At 40.5% G+C, this 24,958-nt stretch overlaps 1 protein-coding gene across 11 annotated transcripts in view; it reads left to right on the top strand.

The window, feature by feature from the left end:
- The window catches only part of EPHA5 (EPH receptor A5), a 270,566-nt gene that overhangs the window by 231,471 nt on the left and 14,137 nt on the right, over positions 1-24,958 (top strand). For 10 of the 11 annotated variants that reach the window (XM_078377660.1, XM_078377661.1, XM_073003962.2 and 7 more), the window contains 2 exons: positions 13,906-14,099; positions 16,401-16,556. In XM_078377660.1, coding sequence (XP_078233786.1) covers positions 13,906-14,099; positions 16,401-16,556 — 350 coding nt within the window. Of the gene's footprint in view, positions 1-13,905; positions 14,100-16,400; positions 16,557-23,859; positions 24,294-24,958 lie in introns of those variants that run through there. The other variant, XM_073003963.2, reaches the window with a different exon arrangement.

Here is a 24,958-nt window from a genome sequence, read left to right as displayed (position 1 = left end):
GGCAGAGTCCAGCCTGGCACTCCAGTGCTTGATAGCTGGATCTAGCTGTCATTTTAATTTCCTACAGTATCCTGGAGTGATGCTACATTGGAATAATTTTGAGAAGTTAAGATGGTGCCAAGATTTAGCTGCCCCTGGCTGCTTACCATTGACCTCTACTAACAGTTCTTGTTAGGATCCACTGATTGATAGGGGAGCAGGTATCAAGGAAGTTTTGTCCGGCTACTCTTCAAATATGGAAGTAGGGCTGGTCCAAGCTTTCAGGAAAGATGGAAGTTCCCTAGACACTGGTCTTATTTTCGTGAGCAGGAATTTAAAGAAACAGAGCCTTACATGGCACCTTGCACTCTGAAGTTGCTGACACAAGGCATGCCCCTTCTCATCTTTGTCAGTGGTAAGGAGCTTTAGAAAGTGGTGTTGAACGCATTTGACCCTTTTCTTGTCAGAACCTCTGGCCTTGAGAGCAGCATCCAGCTTTGGGCCTTCTTTCTCAAAATGCCCTTCAGGAGCACTTTTACTCACCTTGGATTTAGGGTCTCTGAGAGAGATGCACACTGATACACGTTCAGAGAGAGTTGCTTTGATATTGTGGGATAATGATACACATGTGGCACAAAGTATACCATTTAGAAAACCATACGTCAAATTCTGCAGGTGGGTAGCAGGCATGTGGTGCTAGTATGTGGTGCTAGTATGTAGGAAAGCAGAAATAGCTGTGAAAAGCAAAGGGAAGATTTCACACATGCCTGACTATTGCAGCAAAGCGTCAGCTGTATTAAGGAAATAAAAATGGGGGAATGCTCCCACTTTCTCTTTGCAGTTGCTTTTGTTGCCAGCCCTTTCATTTTAGTAGCACAAACACACTTTGCAGTAAAGTGAAACAACAAAGCCAGGACAGGTTCTCTTGGCAGAAACATTGTCATCCCATGAATAGGGCTTAATTCAGCATCCCTCAGTCTTATTTTTAAGAATGAAGGGCTGTCATGGGATGAATGCATTTTTATTACTCAATTCAGAGGTCCTGAAAGACTCATATGGCTTAATCCTTCAGAGCTGTGCACATTGCTAGCCAGTACGATTCCTTTGGGAAAGGAGAGGGGGGCTGTGTGGTCCATTTGATAGTATTTGAGCAGACTGGAGCCACATTCTGCTTCAGCCCATGAATGAGTCTTTGGGGAGCGTGCACTTTCTCTCTCTTTCTCAATGTGGATTAGTTACTCTTTTAAACATGCTTCAGTCACCCTTTTGTACTCCTGGCCAGGGGATTAGAGTGCAGATAACAGAGTGGATCCCCAGTACTACCCTTTCAATACATGCTAATAAATGGGAATGACAAATCTAATGCACATTAGTAATTGTCAGTAAAAGTTCAAGGTTGGTAACCGCTTGGAATAAATTATAAAAAATAAAATGGTGGAGTCTAAGGGATTTCACATTATCTCTCTATTACCTATATCACTAGTTATTTCTAGATAGAATTTGAAGAATTTTATTTCTCAAGGTAATTTTCAACACCATAATTTTGAACACCGTATATACTCTAAAAATGAAAGACAAAACAATTCTAAATGAATCCTTGAGTAAAGCAAAAGCAAAGTGTGCTGCTTATATACCCCATAGGGCTTCAGGCACTCTCTGGGCAGTTTACAAATTAATTATTCAGGCTACACATTCCCACCCCCCACCCCACCTTCGAGAACTGGGTACTGTACTCGTTTTACCAAACTCAGGAGGATAGAAGGCTGAGTCAACCTTGTGCCAGTTACCTGGGATTGAACCCCAGGTCGTGAACACAATTTTGGCTGCAGTGCAGCAGTTTAACCACTGCACCACAAGGTTCCATTGTGTTATTTACCGTGGCTGAAATCCTGTTGCTTAGAATATTAAGCTACAACTAAAGTAGGCTCAATGAATCTGAGTGTTAAGTTCTGTCTGACTCTTGGTGACCCCATGGACCAGAGCATGCCAGACTTTCTTGTCTTCCACTGCCTCCTGGAGTTTGGTCAAATTCATGTTGGTACCTTCAGTGACACTGTCCATCCATCTTGTCCTCTCTTGTACCCTTCTCCTCTTGCCTTCACACTTTCCCAATATCAGGGTCTTTTCCAGGGAGTCTTCTCTTCTCATGAGATGGCTAAACTATTGGAGCCTCAGCTTCAGGATCTGTCCTTCCAGTGAGCACCCAGGGTTGATTTCCTTCAGAATTGATAGGTTTGTTCTCCTTGCAGTCCAGGGGACTCTCAAGAGTCTCCTCCAGCACCACAATTCAAAACCATCAATTCTCTGGCGGTCAGCTTCCTTTATGGTCCAGCTCTCACTTCCATACAATACTACTGGAAAAACCATAGCTTTGACTATGCGGACTTTTGTCGGCAAGGTGATGTCTCTGCTTTTTAAGATGCTGTCGAGGTTTGTCATCGCTTTCCTCCCAAGAAGCAGGCGTCTTTTAATTTCGTGGCTGCTGTCACTATCTGCAGTGATCATGGAGCCCAAGAAGGTAAAATCTGTCATTGCCTCCATATCTTCCCCTTCTGTCTGCCATGAGGTGATGGGACCAGTGGCCATGAACTTAGTTTCTTTGATGTTGAGCTTCAGACCATTTTTTGCACTCTTCTCTTTCACCCTCATTAAGAGGTTCTTTAATTCCTCCTCACTTTTTGCCATCAGAGTGGTATCACCTGCATATCTGAGGTTGTTGAAATTTCTTCTGGCAATCTTAATTCCAGTTTGGGATTCCTCCAGTCCTGCCTTTCGCACGATGTATTCTGCATATAAATTGAATAAGCAGGGAGACAATATACAGCCTTGCCGTACTCCTTTCCCAATATTGAACCAATCAGTTGTTCCATATCCAGTTCTAACTGTTGCTTCTTGTCCCACATATAGATTTCTCAAGAGATATACAGTGGTGCCTCGCTTAGCGAGTGCTTTGCTATGCGATGAATTCGCATAGCGAGGGGGTCCGGGCCATCGCTGGAGCGTTTTTTTCGCTTTGCGATGATCGCTAAGCAATTCGCTTAGCGATTTTCGCAGAACGAAGCAGGGAGAACAGCTGATCGGCGGTTCCAAAATGGCCGCCGGAAGTTCCGCGCTGCATTTTCGCACCCTGCCCTCGCTTACCGAGGGCGCGAAAATGGCAGCGCTATGGAAAAACATCGCTTAACAGTGAGTTTTAAAGCCATAGGAACGCATTGAACGAAGTTCAATGCGTTTCTATGGCTTTTTTATTCCCGTTTAGCGATGTTTTCGCATAGCGAAGGTTAATCCGGAACGGATTAACCTCGCTATGCGAGGCACCACTGTATTAGGTGGTTGGGCACTCCCATTTCTTTAAGAACTTGCCAGAGTTTGCCGTGATCCACACAGTCAAAGGCTTTTGCATAGTCAAAAAGCAGAAGTAGACGTTTTCTGGAACTCTCTGGCTTTCTCCATAATCCAGCGCATGTTAGCAATTTGGTCTTGCATTCCTCTGCCCCTTCGAAATCCAGATTGTACTTCTGGGAGTTCTCGGTCCACATACTGATGAAGCCTACCTTGTAGGATTTTGAGCATAACCTTGCTAGCGTGTGAAATGAGTGCAATTGTACGGTAGTTGGAGCATTCTTTGGCACTGCCCTTCTTAGGGATTGGGATGTAGACTGATCTTTTCCAATCCTCTGGCCACTTCTGAGTTTTCCAAACTTGCTAGCATATTGAGTATAGCACCTTAACCGTGTCATCTTTTAAGATTTTAAATAGTTCAACTGGAATGCCATCACTTCATCTGGCCTTGTTGTTATCCATGCTTTCTAAGGCCCACTTAACTTCACTCTCCAGGATGTCTGGCTCAAGGTCAGCAACCACACTATCTGGGCTGTCCGGGATATCCAGATCTTTCTGGTATAGTTACTCTATGTATTCTTGCCACCTCTTCTTGATGTCTTCTGCTTCTGTAAGGTCCCTATAATTTTTGTCCTTAATCATGTCCATCTTTGCACAAAATGTTCCTTTAATATCTCTAATTTTCTTGGACAGATCTCTGTTTTTCCCCTCTCTATTATTTTACTATATTTCTTTGCACTGTTCATTTAAGAAGGCCCTCTTGTCTCCCCTTGCTATTCTTTGGAAATCTGCATTCAATTTTCGGTAACTTTCCCAATCTCCTTTGCATTTTATTTCCCTTCTCTTCTCTGCTATTTGTAAGGCTTTGTTGAACAGCCACTTTGCTCTGTTGCACTTCCTTTCCTTTGGGATAGTTTTTGTTGCTGCCTCCAGTACAATGTTTCGAGCCTCCATCCATAGTTCTTCAGGCACTCTGTCCACCAAATCTAGTTACTTAAATCTTTTCTTCACTTCCACTGTGTATACCTGACTAGCCCAGTGGTTTTTTTCTACTTTCTTCAGTTTAAGCTTGAATTTTGCTATAAAAAGTTAATGGTCCGAACAATAATCATCTCCTGGTCTTGTTTTTGCTAATTGTAATGAGTTTCTCAATCTTTGGCTGAAGAGAATATAATCAATCTAATTTCAGTTTTGCCTATCTGGTGAGGTCCATGTATAGTATCACCCCTTGTGTTGTTGGGAAAGAGTGTTTGTGATGACCAGCTTGTTCTCTTGACAAAACGCTATTAGCCTTTGCCCTGCTTCATTTTGAACTCCAAGGCCAAACGTACCTGTTGTGCCTTTTATCTCTTGACTCCCTACTTTAGCATTCCAATCTCCTATAATGAGAAGAACATTTTTGTGTGTGTCAGTTCTAGAAGCTGTTGTATGTATTCATAGAATGGGTCAATTTCAGCCTCTTCAGCATCAGTGGTTGGTGCATATACCCGGATTACTGGGTCTGCCTTGGATTCATATTGAAATTATTCTATCATTTATGAGATTGTATCCCAGTACAGCTTTTCCCACTCTTTTGTTGACTATGAGGGCTACTCCATTTCTTCTATGGATTCTTGCCCACAATAGTAGATATGATAATCGTCTGAATTGAATTTGCCCATTCCTGTCTATTTTAGTTCACTGACGCCCTTGATGTCAATGTTTATTCTTGCCATCTCCTGTTTGACCACATCCGGTTTCTAAGGTTCATAGATCTTACATTCCAGGTTCCTGTGCAGTATTTTTCTTTGCAGCATCAGACTTCCATACATTGTGTTTAATCCAGATTTAGACACACTGGAACCAATTCGCTTTAAGTTATTCATGATTAATTTTAAACTAGATCCAGTGCAAAGAATCTGTGCACATGTAAAACTATGCACCTCTAAAATAGGTATGTCGAGGAGTGGTTCATGTGAGGCTCGAAATCTTCTGGTAGATTCACAAGATTTTGCCCATGAATTTTTAAAAGAAGTAACTGAGATTCCCTTAGAGTTTCAACCTCCATTTTGAAGTGGTAGAGTCAGGCACAGTTTTATGACATCAGAAAGAAATCAGCCCATCAGCAGTCTTTACAACAATCAGGCAAGATAGTGCATCGTCATTATAGACTGGTTGACAGCCTCTGCTCCTTGTTAGTTTAAGTTGTGCCTAAGGGAAATATGAACTGAAGGTTTCCCGAGGAGCATAGAATCATATAATAATTGAGTTGGAAGGGGCCTGTAAGGCCATCGAGTGCAACCCACTGCTCAGTGCAGGAATCAAAGCAGATCTGACAGATGGTTGTCCAATTTTCTCCTAAATGCCTCTAATGTTGGAGACAGTGTGCTGATTTTTCTCTTAAACCATTAAGCTACACCACAGCCCTGTTCAGGCATTCATTATATGATTAAATTGAAAGAGGGGGCAGGATAGCTTCACAGTTTTCATCATCACTCTTTTTGTTTAGAGAGTGGGAGCCTGAAAAGGAGACTACATGTATAAAGAGGAATAGTGGAGGATATCTAGAGCATCAGAGAGTCTCAGCTGCTCCCTCTCTTCACATATTCAAAAGTGCTCTGGTTTAATAGCCTTTTTATATTTTACCAGGATTTCAACAATCTTAGAGTTGGTTCAGAAGCAGACCCACTGAAATCAACAGTACTTGTGTCTATTCTGTTTCAATGTCCTAATGTAAACATAGGTTAGTCTTGATCTCACTGTCACTGTTTGTTTCCAAAAGTATATTTGTAGCCGTTATATATATCTTGAAATTAGTCTTGAAAGTACGTGAAAAGGCTTGGTGAAATTTCAGGAAGAGAACTTATCTATGCTTTCTGTCTTCATTAATAACAGTAGCAAAACAGATCATGTAAAAGTAAAGAAATCTAATTGCCGTAGTGTGGCATTCACCATCGAGCCCCCTTGCTTGACCATCAGAGCACAGGAAGGCAAACAATCCCCTGTTTTACACTGCTGCCACCAGGTGATCACTAAATCACCATTGCTTCAGGAAGATGAAGATTCAGGTCCACACTTCAGAGTCTTTTAAATATAACTTTTGTTTATTGATTACAGAAATTGATAGTGATTCATGAATATCTTCTTTAGGTAAATTTATTATTAACAACAATCTTCTATTTGATAATACACTCCTTACTCTAATCACCTCTCAGATTTCCCCAAACTCCATACTCTCTCCTTCTCCACTCTCTCACGGTACTCATACTCTCTCTGACTGACTCTTTCTCTGGCTCTGCCTATCACATCTCTCTGAGCTCCGCCTCTCAGTAACATGAATATGCATGAACAATTAACATAACAAACATGAACCATTGACATAATAAAGGGGAACGCTACAGACCTTCCCCCTTAAATATGTTTGTTTGGGAGGGGAAACACATTTTTCCTCCTAGACAAACAGGCACACTTGCATTTAACTTTACTTACCATATAACACATTTAACACAACAATTACTATACCTTATACTCTAAACATTTCACTACTATTCAACAATATACTTTACCTTATTATTTACAGTTAACATTTTCAACCATACAGAAACCACAAACATGAAACTTTTACATAAATAATTAAACTGTGAATTATAGTCAGTTTCAATTTATAATAAAAGTCCTTGAATCATTCTTCACATTTCTATCCATCAATTCAATTTTTCAGCACATTTACAAACAGAACATTTATAATACAATATCAGCTTGGATTATCCACCCCTATCAGTCATTGGGCTTTCGAGGCACAATCTGAGCCTCTGTTGCAAAGGCAAAATTTGCAAAGTCCAATTCTCTCACTTTATTTATTTGTTTGTTTGTTTGTTTGTTTGTTGTATTTATATCCCACCTATCTGGTCAAACGACCACTCTAGGCAGCTACCAACATATATAACCATATATAAAATATAACAAGAATTGTAAACATCAATAGACAAGTTAATCAAGATGAAAGAAGGGAAAAAGAGAAAATATAAAAAGAAAAAGGAAAAAGAAAAAGAAAAAAAGAAAAAGAAATCAAGCATTAGCTGGAGGGAAGGCCTGCACAAACATCCAAGTTTTCAGTTGTTTTTTAAAGATGCCCAGCGAAGGGGCTGCACGAATCTCTGGAGGAAGGTTATTCCAGAGGCGAGGAGCTACTGCTGAGAAGGCCCGATTTCTTGTTTTTTCCTTCCAGGCCTCCCTACTACTATACCGTAGTAGTCTGGCGCACCGTGGACTGGTCCGGATGTTGTCATCTCCTTCAGATGGACACATGTCTGCTGGCACTCAGGAGTCCCTCTGTCGGCCACTGGCTCCTTCCTCTGCAACCTTTTCCATCGACTGGCGGTCATTGGCCACTCAGTTGACCCCTGGATGTCGTCTGCTGGTCATTTTCTAGTGACGTCAGCTTTAAGTCTGGCTCAGGGCTTCACTTGCTTGGCTAGGGAAAGGGTAGGCAGTTCCCGCTCCTCCTCCTGAACATCTTCAGACGCATATCTCTTTAAGGCATCAGGGCTTACATCTTTCTCCTTCTGTATCACATAATTGACATTGTTCAATTTTGTCACTACTTTATAAGGATCCTCCCAAGCTAATTGCAGCTTGTGACCCTTGACTGGCCTTAGTAAAAGAACATCATCTTCAGGCCCAAAAGTTCTTTCACAGGCTTTCTTGTTATACCAGGTCTTCTGCTTAGTCTGGGCAGCCCTTAAGTTCTTTCCAGCTACCTCTAGAGACCTTTGCAGGGTGTTTTGCAACCTGTGCATATATTCTACCACTGACTCTGGGTCACTTTATCTATGGTCTTCCCAGTTCATGCAGAGCAAATCTAAAGTCTGCGCACCTCCCGTCCTAGCAGCAACTCAAAAGGACTGAATCCAGTGCTTTCCTGCGGAATGCTCCTATAGGCATATAGTAAGGGTTGTATTTTGCAGTCCTGATCATTTGGGTTCTCTGCTACATAAACCTTAATCATGCGCACTAATGTGCATTACATTTTTCAGTCATTAGTCTCAGGATGATATGGTGTAGAGTTGATTTGGGTAATCCCACAGGCCTTCCATAACCTTTTTATCAGTTTGGAGGTGAAGTTTGTCCCCAAATCACTGACTATTTCGCTAGCAAATCCCAATCGGCTCGTATAATTGATTAAGGCATCTGCCACTGTGTCAGTTTCCATGTTACGTAAAGGAATTGCCTCAGGATATCTGGTGGCAAAATCCATAATGGTCAGAATGTATTTATTTCCCCTTCTGGTGATGTTAGGTAAAGGACCCACCAAATCAATTGCCAGCCTTTGGAATGGGGTAGAGATGACTGACAAAGGACATAATTCGGCTTTAGTCCTGTCCTGCCCTGTCCTTCATCTCTGATAGACATCACAAGTTTTGCAAAAATAAGTAATCTGTTTACCCATACCTGGCCAAAAGAAGTTCTGGGCAACCCTTCTTTTGGTTCGAGTGATTCCCCATGTGAGCCCCAAACAAACTACTGTGAGCTTGATTTATGATGTTTTCCCTGTATTTACTAGGGGCCACTAATTGTTTTCGATGTTCTCCCTTTCCTCTGTATGGGGTGGCTAATGTAAGGTCTTTATACATGCAAAATCTCTTAGGGCATTCAGGAGACAGTTCAGTGGGCGTTCGGCCTGCTTCAAAGCAATCCCACAAGCTAAAGTCTTCCTTCCGCTCCTGGGCAAAATTATTTTTATTGCGACTCTTCAGTAGTATGAAATCAGCTTCAGCACCATTATTAAGCTGGGTATCCAAGGAAACCTCTCTCTCCAGGCTTTTCTCTGATACTGTATCAATTTCAGCTACAGAGGGTGAGGCTTGACCCCCCCCTTTGAGCGTGTAGACACAAAAGCACTCTTGATGTGATCTATTAAGTCCCAACTAAGTAGAAAAGCTGCTGATATTTCATCTGAAATGGCTGCCTGCCACTTTCCAGACCAATTCCTATAGCCTATTTGAATCTCAGCTACTTTTAACACCACGGTTTCTTGCCCAATCCCTTTTAGGGTCATTGTTCTGCCTGGAATTATGTCATCCTGGGCTATCAGATTCAGAATGTACTATGGAAATTTGAGACTCTGTGTCCCTCATAGTGATGTATTTCTTTCCTCCCACAACTATCTGTTCACCAGAATTTCTGAGAAGGGTATTGTCATTTCTAATGTAAAAACAATGTACTACAGGGGCTTCAGGAATGTCCTCCTCCTCAAGATCAGTAGAAGCTGGTTGTTATGGAAACAGGTCTCTGGTTACTGCTTTCCTCAGCTGATTCCACTTGTTTTAAATAATACACTTTTTTGGTTTGATTATCACTCTTCCCTATATTAGGTTTATTTTGCACACACTGGGATTGTAAATGGCCTGGCTGTTCACAGTTAAAACATTTATAATTCTTTCTCTCATTCTGAGGAGATCTGGTGAACTCTGACTCAGGGTTTATTGGCTTTGGCAGACTAAGCCTTGGCAATTTAGGTGAAGTACTACCCTGGCCATCTCCTCCTGTTGTTTTGCTGAGGTAATTTTTATTAAAGGGCTTCTTATTGTTGTCCCAGTTTGGTTTGTTAACTCTTAGCTCTGAGAATCTGAGGTTCCTGTACTCATTAATATAATCTGTATGTTCACCTGCTTTTAGTAGATTTTTAGGATTCTTGTCCTAACTAAATAACGCAATTCCCCAGGTAATATGGAGTAAAATAGTTCTAATCCAATCAAATTCTTCATTTGTTCTAGAGAAGTGATCTCCTCGCTTTCCATCCACTTCTCAAGACATTGCAGCAATTTAGCTCCCAACTGTGAATAAGATTCCTCCTGCCTTTTAGTAAGAGAGTGAAATTTTCACCTCAGGTGTTCAGCATTAATACAAAATCTTGAATAAACCATATTTTTATGTACCTCAAAATCTCTGGCCTTTTCTAACGGTATCTGTGAATATAACTCAGCCAAATCTCCACTTATTTGAACTCTCAAAACAATCATCCTTCATCATCTTGAATTTCAAGGTCCCAGCAGGCATGCTCAAAAGCAATGAAAAATGATTAGGGACAGTCCCCTCTTTTATATTGGGGAAACTTCTTAAGATCAATTTTTGAGAGAATTCCCCCTCCAACACTGTTGTTGTTGTTAAGGTTATTGTTTGGAGCAGAAATTTCTAATTGTCTCATCTGTAATTGAAGTTCCATTTCCTTTTGACGCAATTCCATTTGTCTAGCCTCAGCTTCAGCTTTTTCTCTGATTTCTAATTCCCTTTGTTTGGTCTCTTGCTCAGCTCTGAGCTGTAGTTCCTAAAATTTAAATTCCCGATCCAGCTTCCATTTTTCAAACTCCTGGGAGCTTAATTCCTTTTGTTCCTCTGAGGCACCCTCATCAATTTCCTCCTGCTCTATTTGAGATAAAGAGTCACTGTTTCCCTCCATTTCTTGAGGTAAAACCTCAGCCTCAGGACTCCCCCTTTTGGTACGTTTGGGTGGCATTTTTACTTCTGGGATGATTAGTACAGAGTGTTTATTGATTTCAAAAGGACCTATCTTTCTTCTCCTACCTCTAGTCACCAAAGTAATCCCATTTCAAGCAAAGGCTCTTTCTTCTCTTCCCTCAGATCTGCTCTGACCCCTGGCTTCTGCTTTTTCACATGCGCTCTCTAACTCTTAGAGCCTTGAGCCTCAAGCTAGCCCACTGGGTCTTCAAATCATGAGTTAAAAATACAAGAATTTTCTTTCAGAGTCGTTTCCTAACTTAGACCCCCCCTCCCAGATCTGGCTTCAGAAGCCCCCACCACTAAGCTTTTCCCATAAGCTCCAGTGAGGAACCAAACTTGTTTGCCACAGCCCTCTGTCTAAAAAGGTACCCTTGACTCAAGAAAATTCTTTTTAAAATCAGGCTTGACTGGAGTTCTTCGAGTCCAAACTCAGGCTTCACTGGATCTTGAAATTAGTCTTGAAAGTATGTGAAAAGGCTAAGTGAAATTTCAAGAAGAGAACTTCTCTATGCTTTCTGTCTTCATAAATAACAGGAGCAAAACAGATCATGTAAAAATAAAGAAATCTAATTGCCATAGTGTGGTGTTCACCCTCGAGCCCCCTTGCTTGACCATCAAGACTTAGAGCACAGGAAGGCAAACAATCCCGTTTTACACTGCTGCCACCAGGCGATCACTAAATCATCATTACTTCAGGAAGATGAAGATTCAGGTCCACACTTCAGAGTCTTTTAAATATAACTTTTGTTCATTGATTACAGAAATTGATAGTGATTCATGAATATCTTCTTTAGGTAAATTTATTATTAACAACAATCTTCTATTTGATAATACACTCCTTACTCTAATCACCTCTCAGATTTCCCCAAACTCCACACTCTCTCCTTCTCTGCTCTCTCACACTCCTCTCTCTCTCTGACTGACTCTCTCTCTCTCTGGCTCCGCCTCTTATCACATCTCTCTCGGCTCCGCCTCTCAGCAACATGAATATGCATGAACAATTAACATAACAAACATGAACCATTGACATAATAAAGGGGAACGCTACCATGGTAATAATATATACAGTTTCTCAGATTAGTGCAGGATTTCCTCTATATTCCTCCTAGTAATAGAGGCACAGATACCTCTGTGTAATAGCATATCAGGCAAAAACAAAAGAAACATAAAAAATAAAGAAAACAAAAATGTTTTGGCACCTTAAAGACTAACTGCTATATTTTAATGTGAGATTTCGTGAACATGTCTGAGGTCTAAGGAAGTGGACATGTCCACAAAAGTTCACATTCAAATATAGCAGTTAGTCTTTATGGTGCCATCATATTTTTGTGTTGTTGTTGTTGTTGTTGTTGTTGTTGTTGTTGTTGTTGTTGTTGTTGTTGTTGTTGTTGTTGTTGTTATCTGATATACCTTTCTGTGATTCCAGCTTCACTGGTACATAGGTTCTCTCCCCAAAACGTAAGGGAGGGTTGCTAAACCATGGCCACTCCCCACAAAGGTTCTATTTCCAAGTGGAGATTATGTGAAACATTGATGGTCAGGTAGAAGAAAGCAGCTTGAGATCTGCCAAATGTCTGCTTTGGTTAGAGGAATTTGGAAATTAAGATTTAGATTAATCTATTAGATTAACTGTATCTATTAGATTAATCTAGAATCCCTCTCATTCAGTGTGCTTTTCCCAACAATGGCCAACAAGGTGTGTATGGAAACTTATAGCCAAGACTTGAAGGCAACAGCTCCTCATATGTTTGTCTTCAGGATCTTGTATTCACACATTTACTGCCTCTGTACAAATATATGATAAAGCTATCACCCCAGTGAATTTGTCTTCTTTGTTTGGAAATTAGAAGGGAGGACAAGAAAACTTCTGGCGACATCACAATTTCAGACCAATTCCCTCTCACTATCAATTATTTCTGCTGATTTTAAAAAAATATTCACAGACCTCCCAAGTGTCACATGTAGATGGGCCCTGATATAGAGGCTGTCTGTAATCACTCAAAGTTAGGGATTTGTACTAGTTCTATATATGCTCATAATTCTACCACTTGGAGAAAAGATTACATACAGAAAACATGAAACTATATGCATGCATAAAGCCTGGAGTTAACAAATTACAATTTACAGTATTATCTGTAACTTGGTACTTTTGGAGGTTAACAAGGACATAACCTTATTGGTAATGCCAATCTTTTTTGAGTGTGACATGCAAAGCTTGCTTGCTTTTTTCTAAACATTGTTTGTGGGCGAGGAGTCATTTACTGTAGGGTGGCTATTTTGCCATTTTTCTATTATTAAGATTCTTAAAATATATATTAAAATCAATTTAAGAGTAACAAGTTAGTAAGTTTTAAAATTACTATACTAATAATGTTCCAAGTTCTGTCCATAAATTGTGGTCATGCACGGTGATTAAAAGTGAAATGGCTCTTAAAAGTGACTGTGAGATCTAGTACTGGTCATCGAGAAATAGCTGCTGCTTTGCTCTGAAAAGACCATCTCAAATGCTTACCCATCTCAAAAAGTGCATCTCGCTTCTTGGCAAACAGCCAGAGGACACTGATGCACTCAGCAAGACCATCTGGAGTTTATGGTCCATATTATGACACAGAGACATTGGAGTTATTGTGTGGTCATCAGGGCAAGCTTGTTTGCTATTGGTAAACCTTGTTATGGCTAAAGCAAATGCTGGCTATTCTCCTGATGGGCAATTTGCTGTTTCCAGTGTGCCCTTATCGAAGGTCAAGAAAATAGGAACTTGGATGCTGTGGTTACATTATATTTCGCATTTATATTCCAGCCTTCTTTCATTAAGTTAAAAAATGGTAAACATGAAGCTAATCCACTATAATAGCTGGAATGAGATGAACAGCCTTCACACAAAATAACCCACAATTACGTTGTAGATATACAACTTACTCAAGCCATCATTCCTGCAGACATTACTTTATCCACAGAGTTATTATTTGAATGCTTCAGTTAGAGAGGTCTGTGTGTTCCTTTTCAAAGGCTGTTGCAGTTGTATAAGCAGCATAGTTGAAATAATTTGCCTTGAGAAAGGATCTCTGCTTTATCTTTTCTCAGGTGATTAAAGCTGTTGAAGAAGGCTATCGTCTGCCAAGTCCCATGGACTGCCCAGCTGCTCTATACCAGCTTATGCTGGACTGCTGGCAGAAGGACCGGAACAGCAGGCCCAAGTTTGATGAAATTGTCTGCATTTTGGACAAGCTCATCCGCAACCCCAGTAGTCTGAAAACTCTGGTGAATGCATCAAGCAGGTAATGAATGAATTATGGGCCACCTTCATTGGCAGCCCACAGTCTGAGAGGGGACCTCATCCCAAAATGTTGGGGTGAGTTGCCTCCTGCTCAGCCCACAATGCGCATAGGCCATCATTCTGTTATTGTTGCTATTATTATCTAATACTGCTGTGTTTTTAATTTTCAGTCATTACCCAAATCATTTATACAAACTGATTTCTCTTCTGATTTAGCCCCTGATGAAAGATAAGACACCCAACCTAGATAGGTTTAGAACGTGGTTATAAAGAAATAAGCTAGATGGATCTGCCAATAAGAAATGTTTTTCCCTTTATTTTAAAGGAGATGCTGCTTTATACTATAGCAAGGCAAAAGGTAGTCTGCATTGACAAAACCATAATCTGTGATTAGGCAACTCATCAAAAGTTAAGTATGGTTTTGTATGGCATTTGAAGTGCAGGATTAGTGATGGCCATCCCTCTGCCTCCATAGATTGCTGCCTGCACAGACAGTATACTTACAGGTGTATGAAACTGAAACAGCATCTCCCATCTATGGTTTGCTCAGAGCATTTAAAGCAGGGGTGGGGAAATGTAATCTGTGGCCATGAACTCCTAGGGCCCCTAAAATGGTCTTGGCACTCTCAGCCCTCTACCACCAAACAGAAATTTGAATTTTTGACAGGATTTTGTCTTCCTTAAGAAGTCTCCTAGTGCCTTTTGGGGGCACAAGGACCTTTTTTCCATTTTTTGTCCATCCAACACATTTGTTGTTGTTTAGTCATTTAGTCGTGTCCGACTTTTCATGACCCCATGGACCAGAGCATGCCAGGCCCTCCTGTCTTCCACTGCCTCCCGGAGCTTGGTCAGATTCATGTTGGTAGCTTCGATGACATTGTCCATCCATCTCATCCTCTGTCATCCCCTTCTCCTCTTGCCTTCACACTTTCCCAACATCAGGGTATTTTCTAGGGAGTCTTCTCTTCTCATGAGATGGCCAAAGTATTGGAGCCTCAGTTTCAGGATCTGTCCTTCCAGTGAACACTCAGGGTTGATTTCCTTCAAAATGGATAGGTTTGTTCTCTTTGCAGTCCAGGGGACTCTCAAGAGTCTCCTCCAGCACCACAATTCAAAAGCATCAATTCTTTTGCCCCATCCAAATGTTTGCCCCAACATATTTGCCCCCATCCAAATGCTTGCCCCAACATATTTTCCCCCATCCAAATTTGAGAAAAGAATTGCCACTCGTGGGTACCATGGGCATTTGGACTCCAGACACAGCATGGAAATGAATGACACTGGATTAAACAGTCTCTACAAAAGCCTAACTGTTTCACCTCTTGATACATGTTGTAAAAAAGAAATGTACCTTGCCCGAAGTATTTTTGCAAGGCTCACATGACACTTTGGTGCAACAAAGTGCAAAGAAACAATGCACATATTTTAAAAGATGACCTCCTCAAATGTATACAATTCAAACAAACACAAAAAACCATTTTAATTATTGGGTCCAATGAACAAGACAGGTAAAGGTGATGCTGAGATCTCTGCTTTGTGAACTTTGCTGCCTCACAAATACAGAAGAAGCTGAAATGTGGGCTTTGACTAAGCTTTAGGACAGAAGAGGACTTTCCCTCACAGACTTAATCTTGCCCATGTCACCCTCTGGGATGTTCTTGGGAAGTCCCCAAGCCCCAAACCTTTAGTACAGAGAGATTCCCTGGTACACTGCTAGCCTTTCCAACTCCAGCCATTTACTGGAGACAACTGCAAGACCCGGCCATGTCCCCACTCCTCTCAGATGGAAATGCTAAATGCACACAAAGGAATCACCTGTCCCCCCAACACACTATTCCCAATTAGAGATAATAAGAGGAACTCCCTTTAGCTGTGACATATGCCTCCTCCCATGGTAAGAGCACAGATCAGGCCGTGTGTTGCAGGAGGTTCATTCTGTATTCAGCCAGGACTTTGTTGTTGTAGCCAGTGCTTTTTTGAACGTGACTATGCTGCATGTGAGCTTTCCCTGGTCATGAAAGCCTGCCTCAGTCATGCAGTTTCACCAGCCAATTTGGGATGGTGAAACAGCCTTTTGAAATCAAAAATTTCAAGCTGGAAAATGGTCATTCAGTCAGTTCCATGAAACATATTTTTCTAAAGCTAACAAGGGTAACTGCAGGTCTTGGGCACTTCAAGGTCACCGAGCAATTCATTATCCTGTAGCCATATTTCATACAAACCACACCTGTGCTCGAAGTCTTATGCCCTCATGTTTGTGTGCTTTTTGATGTCTTAATTTGTATCTTGCTTTCTCTTTTAGAGTTTCAAATTTATTAGGTGAACATAGTCCACTGGGAAATGGTGTCTACAGATCTGTAGGTGAATGGCTGGAAGCCATTAAAATGGGACGATACACAGAGATTTTCATGGAAAATGGATACAGTTCTATGGACGCTGTGGCGCAGGTGACTTTGGAGTGAGTAGATTTCCTCATCATTTTCATTGAAATAAGAGAGAATCTTGTTGAGTGGAAGCCAGTTAGAGAGCAAAGGTAGAGGACAATTGGAAGCATTTAGGTTTTTGGAACACTCTCATCTGATTCTAGAAAAGCCTCATCATTTATATGCTATATATATGGTAGCAGACACCTCTGAGAGAACGGAATAAATTTTGACTGTGCATTAGTTCCTTTGCTGTGATAAACTAGCACAAGTTTCAACATAGCACCATCCAAATTATGTGTTTTGACCTGGTTTTCACCTGGCAGAGGCACTCTCACTTTTGTTTCTTCAGTGCTGTAACTAGGAGAGATTGGAAGAAAATTCTCCCTTGCTGCATGACTCTTGACTCCACGGGCACCTTTAAAATGAAGAAATCTGCCTTCTCTCTAAGCCAGGCCAGAATCACACCTTCCTGTAATACAAGGGAACAATATCAGAACAGATCTAAGCCCATGCAGCAGAGCCCACTCAAAGGAGTCATGCACTGCAGGGAGAAAATACCTTCTTCAAGGCCTTGACACTCCTTTTTAAATCATCTTCTCATGGTTACTTCTCTGCAGTGGCTGCAGCAGCAGAGAGATAATTCCATAGGGAAGGTTTTTCAGAGAGGCAAGATCTACAGCAGGAAAGAACAAAATAAAAATAGAAGAATACACCTCTGCCTGTATCTGTGACTGTCAGAAAGGACTGGTATCCATCCTCCATTTCTGACATCTGGTAGTCTGAGATTCAGGGAGTTAAATGGTGTTTATTTGGAGTATAACAACAGTATAGAAATCCCATGGGGGAAACTCGTCTCTAAAAAAATCCCCCTGGTCTGTGCCTGAGACCATGAGATGCAGGGAGGGGGCGGCACAGTATTTATTTACTTTAGAAAAAGCATTGTGAAGTTGATAAGGACACCCCTTACCCACAGAGAAAGCACTATGAAATCTACCAGATTCACTGGGCTTCTCCCAACTCTTACAAAATTCTGGTCCTTGTCACTAGTATTGGGAGGGCTCTGCGAAATATTACTGTGCATCTTACTGTTAGGCTGCCCACATGCCTCTTTCAATAAAATATTCATTCCACAAAACCTAGTTGCAAATCAGTACTATGAGATACAGTTAGGGGTGTGCAGTGTGTTTAATTTCTTCCTATCAAACCACCTTTATGCAAAAGCAGAGGGAATTTAAAGCAGCAGCAACAAAGGAGTATCACTGCATCCTGGCTGTGCTTCAACGCCTCATCTTCTCTTCACCTGTATCCAGTGCAGGAGGCAAGGTATCATGTTAGAGGCAATTATGGACGCTATTCCAGATCCAGTGATCCACTCAAGCAGAATGAATTAATCCTTCTCTCCCAAGACTCAGTAGAGCAGAATGAGAGTCATTCCAAATAGTTGTGGTGACTTCTGTTTACAAATTAAAAACAGGCTCCAGAGTTGTATACCAAATGTCAGGCCCTGCTGTCATCATTCTGAATTCTCACAATGCAAGTCAGGGGCCTTGACTGAATGTGAAACATACAGGTTGACAGGTGTGTGCAAAATCCCATCAAGAGTGAAGCAATGGTCAGTTAAAACTGGATCTCTTTTACTCATTACTTAGGTTTACTGGGTTATATTCATTTTATTGGGAAATACCAGATCCCAATCAGGTTGCAGGTCAATGTCCAGAGTTGTGACCCCTCAAAATTATCATATGGCATGTCTAGGATTGTGTAGTTGATTTCTGCCTCCTTGTGACCACAAGTGAACGGCAGAATTTCAATTAAGAAAGATTAGAGCTCCCTTCTAGAGTTTGGTCTTCATGGTTAAAAGGGAAAGTTGAGGGGAAATCCATTGTGTTTTCTGAGTTCTTATACCACCTTCGTTAACTGGAGTAACATGATACTGTCTTTTCTGTGTTGTGAGTGGAGCACTCCAGACAAGAACTGAAAGAATTCTACCATTAAAAAGAAATCAAATGGTAACTTGGGTCAGGTGTCTCCTGTGTTTTTGCATGCACTTTGTTGCCGATTTGAATTGAATCCTGTGGAATACCAAGGACTCTGAACTGCTATAGTAAATGCTTTCTTGCATTTCTCTTAAATAACATGTACATGTATTTGTGCCTGTACATTACCTTAGCATTTATTGCCATTTTGATATTTGATATTTACATGACACAAAATAAGGCTAATTCAGAAACCATGCCCCTAAAGTTGTTTTCAGCAATTTGAATTGTTCAGTGTGTACAAACTAGCACAATGTCGACTACTGAGATTTGTCTTCTAAAATTTGTCTTCTAAACTTGCAAGAACTTCATCCCCCTTGGAACATGTCTGTTTTAAGACTAAATTAGGCGCATTAAATAGGATCATCTCTGTTTTAGTAAAATTCTGATCCCCAAAATAAAAAATAATAATAATCAAAATTTATTCCCATTTACTCTGTGCAGTATGTTGAGAGCTTCATTGGAAGCATTTGATCTTAGTGGCAATTTCAAATGGATCAGGGTCATGACCATATAGAAAATGTAAGAAAAATTGGTTACATTTTGTTCTATAGGATAACAGCTGTAAGATTCAGTCATGCAGAGATCAAAGATGTGGTTACATCACAGAAAAAACAGTTTCAATAGACATTGTCTCTCCCCAGAGTACAAAAGAAAATGTAATCCTGGTCATCCTGGCATAATGAACATATATTTTTTCTTACATAGTCACCAATTTGCAGTTGTTAAGAATCTTGGGAAAGGCCTCCCCTCCTTTTATTATTCTTCTCATATGCTCTAAAAAGTGTTATATTATTCAACTGGTTTGAGCAAATTCTAACCATGACAGGATAGAGCTTGAAAAAACTTTCTTTCCTGACTCAGCTCCTTTCCTCTCGGACAGGGGTGGGTAACATTCAGAGGTCTGGGTGGGGCAGATATGCCCACCACTGGACCTTAACAATGCTACACCCACTCCACTGCTATCCCCTCCCAGTGCAATTTATTGTTTTTTTAAAAAGTTATTTAACTGGAAAAAAAATCCATTGCACTCTCTAGTGGCAAAAAATAAAATAAAATTAGGGTGTGTGGAGAGGAAAGGGGTTCAAAGATGGAACATTACAAAAGGGCCACCACATATTTTGGAGAATTCAAGGGGCTGCTTTGAGATAATGTTTATTTAATGGAGGCTGCTGGGGAAATTTTGATGCCTGAGGTCTGTGTTTGACCCACAAGCCACACCACTTAAGAGGTTCTGTGAGCAGTAGTACAAAAGAGTAGCTTTTCCAAGCTGTATAAATAGTATTTATTCCTGTCCTTTGTGATGAACCTCCCTATCCTGCTTAACATCAGGAGGCCAATGGGGCTGACACTGAATCGCACCAATGTAGTACTGATTCCCAGCAGCAATCCTGCTATCAATATATCTGATCCAGACTGGAATAGCTAGAGAGTATTTTTTTTCCCCCTCACCATACTCCTTGTCTAGAGATTGGTGAGAATTGAACTACAATTTATTATTAATAAGAGGTTCACTAATATCTTCATATGTGGCAGACAAAGGATGTGAGGAAAACTAATAATGGCTGGATGTTGAGTGCTCAGTTTATAAAAATCTAGGTTTTAATTCCTTTGTATTAAATCATGTCAGTCCTAAACTAGGATTTTTGTCCCTCTTGTTTTTTTTTTCTTGAGAGATGCTTCATCTTTAATAGCCTAGCCACTTGACAGGCAGTTACAACTTGAAACTAAGAAGTATTTGTTAATTGCAGCTAAAGCAAATGGGGAAATTTTTCTTTTCTCTGGCTATTTTTAAAGAATATCCAAAAGCATGCAAATGTATTCATACTGGGGGGGGGGGGTGTGAAACAAACTTCAGGTTTTTAAAATTAGAATGTGGGAGGAAGCAACATTCAGACAGATTTTCCTGCTCGTGCTTTTTTGCTTATTTAACCAGCTTTTTTGGTTTGTTTCTTTCGGGTTCTGAGGATAAGTTAGTAACAGCATAGGATTTCTACAGAATCAATTTCTTCTCCTCCTTCTCTTTCGTCTCCTTCTCTTCCTTCCTTCTTTCCTTCCTTCTTTTTTGTCCCAACAATATGGCATCATCAATACTGGGAAACACTGTTCGTGGATGGGACATTAAGGGGACATTATTTGTCCCTTTCAAATACTAGTCTGTTTGTAAAGCTGTAGAGGGGTATGACATGGTCCAGTCCAGATACCACTGAAGTTCTGGCAATCAGAAGTTCAAAAGTATGAGATTGAACCAGAGATGGGAAAGTTTAGTTTTGAAGACTATAACTCCCAGTTATCCCAGCCAAGATAGCTACTGGCCATACTGGCTGTTAGACACATAATAATCATTTTAAAAACGTCACTTTTTCCATCTTAGGACAGAGCACTGAGGTGATACTATTTCAGACTACAGATGGAGGAGAGCTTTTAAAAATGTTTTCCAGAGTATCCTTGCAGATAGAAAAAAACCACATTGTAGAGGAATCCTGACCAACCATCTTACTGCTGATCAAGATTTATACTTGTGCGAAGTTCTATGACATTCAAAAAGTCCACTCCCATCTGTCTGACCATTGTGGCCTCCCTCTTGGATGCCTAAGTGGCTCAAAGAGTCAAAGCTGAATAAGAGTATTATCCAAGTGCTAATTCCACAAAAGAATTTTCTGACAGGTTTTGGCCTGGCCTGCTGTCCGTTCCTGAAAAAAATGGCAGCCTCCCTTTCTCCTAGACTCACCTTTGTAATTGATTTCCTGTACTAAATTCTTTGTGGACCTTTCATTCAAAGCTAGGCAGGCCACCTTTTTTTTTTCCAGTGAAGGGGAGGTCAATATGATGAAATGGTAGTATCTTGAGGAACAGCTTGGGAAAGCTACATGCATACAGAGGAACATGAAGTGTAGCTCTTATATCTCCTTTCTGTGAGCCCTATACAGACATTGGCATACCTGGTTTGTTGAACCCACTTAAACAAGAGCACTTAGACCTACACCGTCTGCCATCCCTTTCATTATAATGGTGGTAGGGGAGTCTAAAGAGGAAGGTTTCTTGCTTGGATGTGGGCTATAGAAAGAACCTTGGAGAGTCCGGGTTCTTGCTTGTGCTTAGAGATGACACATAAGGAGGAACAGTTCCTCTTCAAACTCTTCCAACACTACATGGAAAGAGGGCCATGCTTTCCCCTTTAGGCATGTTCAGGAAACTAAGCATTCTAGTACCTAGGGCTCTGCATATCACAATGAGTCACATAGATTTTCAATATCGCTGTGTAAGTGAGATTGTGAAGCCATAGATGACTGCTGGAGGATACTAAACTTAATTTATCCTATGTAATTCATAATTCAGGAAACTTTCCTGAATAAAAGTGTTTTTCCTGAGACAGATCAGTGAAAATGAGTGGTGCAAATAGATGCTGTTCCCCAACTAAAGTCGGCAGGGGTAATAGGTCAAGTACTGTGCTTCCACTTTCAACTTTCTTGCAGGGAAACCTGTCCATCCAGAAATGCAATATATGTGTTGCACAGGTATTTTACCATGTCAGTGTAGGTTTATTGACATTAATATCATTAACTGTTTCACATTTATAAAAGAGGGAAATTGTACAATAGACAGGGTAATAGACATCTGAATGCAGTCAACAGAAATGTTTAAAAATACACTATTTTTAACTTTAAAGAGATCAGGATATTACTACCAACTGTAAATTTCTAAAAACATAAAAGTCTCAAATTAAAAAAAATAGATGTCAGTAATTTAGTCCACAAGTGTACTAAACACTTGCTTTTTATATGTTTTAACTTAATAAGGCTACTTCTACACCTGAGTTTTTCCATTTGCCTTATTGTTGCCAGTATCTTTAATTTAATCTCCCCTTCACATATATTAGTCAAAATTCTGTTTTGCAGTAATGCAAATTGTCATAAGTTAAGAAATCTCTGTAGGCATTATCCGTTACATGCCAGGTTGCACAACTTGCATCAACTTGTCGCTGCTTCTTACACCTTTTGCATAAGTACACAACAGGATTTCAGCCAGTATGTTACCTTTAAAAAAAAAAATCATCTGGTTGAAAATTTCACCTATATTTAAAGGACACCTATATGTACTTTAAAATTCCACCTATACAGTGGCACATATGGATGCATTGACTCACTATATCCCCACTGATTCAATTGGCCTATTCTAGCGTGACTATGCAACAGAATTTCCCATGGCTGTCAAATATGAGAAGATTATGCAGTTCCCCGCATAAAAGAGTAAGGATATGGGGTGTGCCACAAAAAAACTCATATCTTATTGAAACTTTTAACCCCTGAAGAATTCCTCAGATGCTTCATAAGGAGATTCACCAAATTTGTTTTGAATTTTGTTTACAAAGAAACTTGCATAGCTAGTCTGGAGGGGAGTGAACCCATCATTTGTTTAAAGCCCTCACAATTTATAATTGAATTGCTAAGAAAGTGGTGCAGAAGGGTAGAGCATCTTGATGTTTATGTGTCTCTACTCTAAAAGGACCTTCAGCACTTTCGGGTTGGGGGGGAACCCTCCAGGCTCTTGTTAACCATTCATTGGAAAGGGAGGAGAAAATGAGTTTGAATGTGTTATGGCATATTCAATGGGGATGACTGTTCATTCTGTTGCAGAGCTGGGACTTGGGGAGATCTGATGAAATCAGAAATCAGCACCTTAGAGAAGGGGGTTATCCTTTAAACTGCAGTGATAATATCTTGTTTACAAACCATGGACCAGTTCTTCTGATTCCCCAGGTTAAATATCCTGAAATTTCAGCCCACTCAAGAATCTGGTTGGAAATTGTATGGAAAAAAGGGGGAGACTGGTCATATTAAAAACTAAACCATTATCAAAGAAAGGCAGATGTATGTGTCTGCCATGGGACAGAAAGGCCAGTAAGCAAATTAAAAATAATAATAATTGACCAACCCAAGATTTTTAAGTATGTATAGTGGTTTTGGGGTGCCTCTAAATCTGAGCACCATCTTAAGACTTCTTCAAAAGACCTTGCTTTTGTACTATTGAGGGAAATCTTTTGGAGTTGTTTTGAGCTGTCCGCTCACAACCGGAGCCACCTGAAACAACTTGAAAATCTTGGCTTCATTTTAGCAGTCCAGTCAGAAGCCTGACTGCCAGCAAGGGCCTGCACAAATACACCTTCACAATAAAGGTGAATAGGTGAAAAAGAAATGACACCCCCCCCAGCCATGACCCCAAGTCCTGTGCTCTGATGAGGCGGTTATCAATGAAGGCCTGACAAGAAGTGTGTTCCAACATTCATTTTGCCATGTAGTTCTAATTCTAGCAAAGGCGTTTGGATATCCTGATTTCCACCTATGCTTCCGTCTGGATTCTCAGACTGTTACCACAGGAGAGAGAACAACTATTTTCTAAACTTGTGGACAATCTCTGGTGGCTTTGAGTGTCTTCCCTTACTCAGCAAGGATATCTTTGCCAGAACAACCCTCAAGATTAGCTAGCTCACAACTAGCTAGCCTACTAGCCTCTTTAGTCGTATACTTGGCTGGACTTTAATGGCTAACAACAAAAGGTGGACTTCTTCACATCTCCCTTTTGAAAGATACGTACTCACTGAATCTCAGGACACCTTGTTGCTTGTCATCCAGTGGACGGCTCTGAATCTTTGTAACAAAATGTGTGTCTGTTGTGTTACATTGTAATTGTTCTTTTTCTTTTAAAATAAATGTTTATTTATAATAAAAAAAATATTCCCTCACTCAATGAAAAAAACAAACTAGAATTCACCAGCTCTTGCTTTTTATTCCTCTTAATTCTGTGATATGGTGATTATTTCATGGAGAATGATGATGACATGGTGCTGTCGAGAAGGGGATAAAAAACAAGAGCAGATGAACAATTTATATTTTTTTAAAAAAACTTATGAACTGAAAAGTCCGTAAAAGTAACCCTCATTCCATGACTGATTTCAAGACATTATTGTTTCAGAGGTAGGGTTGCTTTATTCCAGTTCTTTTGTTTGCATAAAAGCCAAACTGCCACTTATGGGACTCTGGCATGTTTCACTGTTAGTCTGTCCATTTTCTACTTCTTCTGACCACTTCAACAAGGTAAGTAAGAGGAAGCCTGACTGTGTAAATGGCAGGATTTGCTTGTGCCCTGCCTACTACGGGGCTTGTTGGGGAGAGAAGTAGAAAGCTAGTCTCTAACTTCGGTTGTTCCAACGATACATGGCTGTGGATCTAAGTTCATCAACAAGCAATAGTCCTAAGGGCAGGAGTGTCCTTGTTTTTCCACCAGGTCTTGAATACTGACACTAAAAAAAAAAAGGACCCAAAGCCTTCCCTTGCTTGTAAAGTTTGGCTGTGGGAATTAAAAATTGACAGGTTCTTATGGTCAGCTTTAATAGGATT

Source organism: Pogona vitticeps, chromosome 6, assembly GCF_051106095.1.
Source record: "Pogona vitticeps strain Pit_001003342236 chromosome 6, PviZW2.1, whole genome shotgun sequence".
In the NCBI taxonomy this organism is placed as follows: Eukaryota; Metazoa; Chordata; class Lepidosauria; order Squamata; family Agamidae; genus Pogona; species Pogona vitticeps.
Note: the sequence above shows the minus strand (reverse complement) of the source record. Positions and strands in the feature narration are given on the sequence as shown.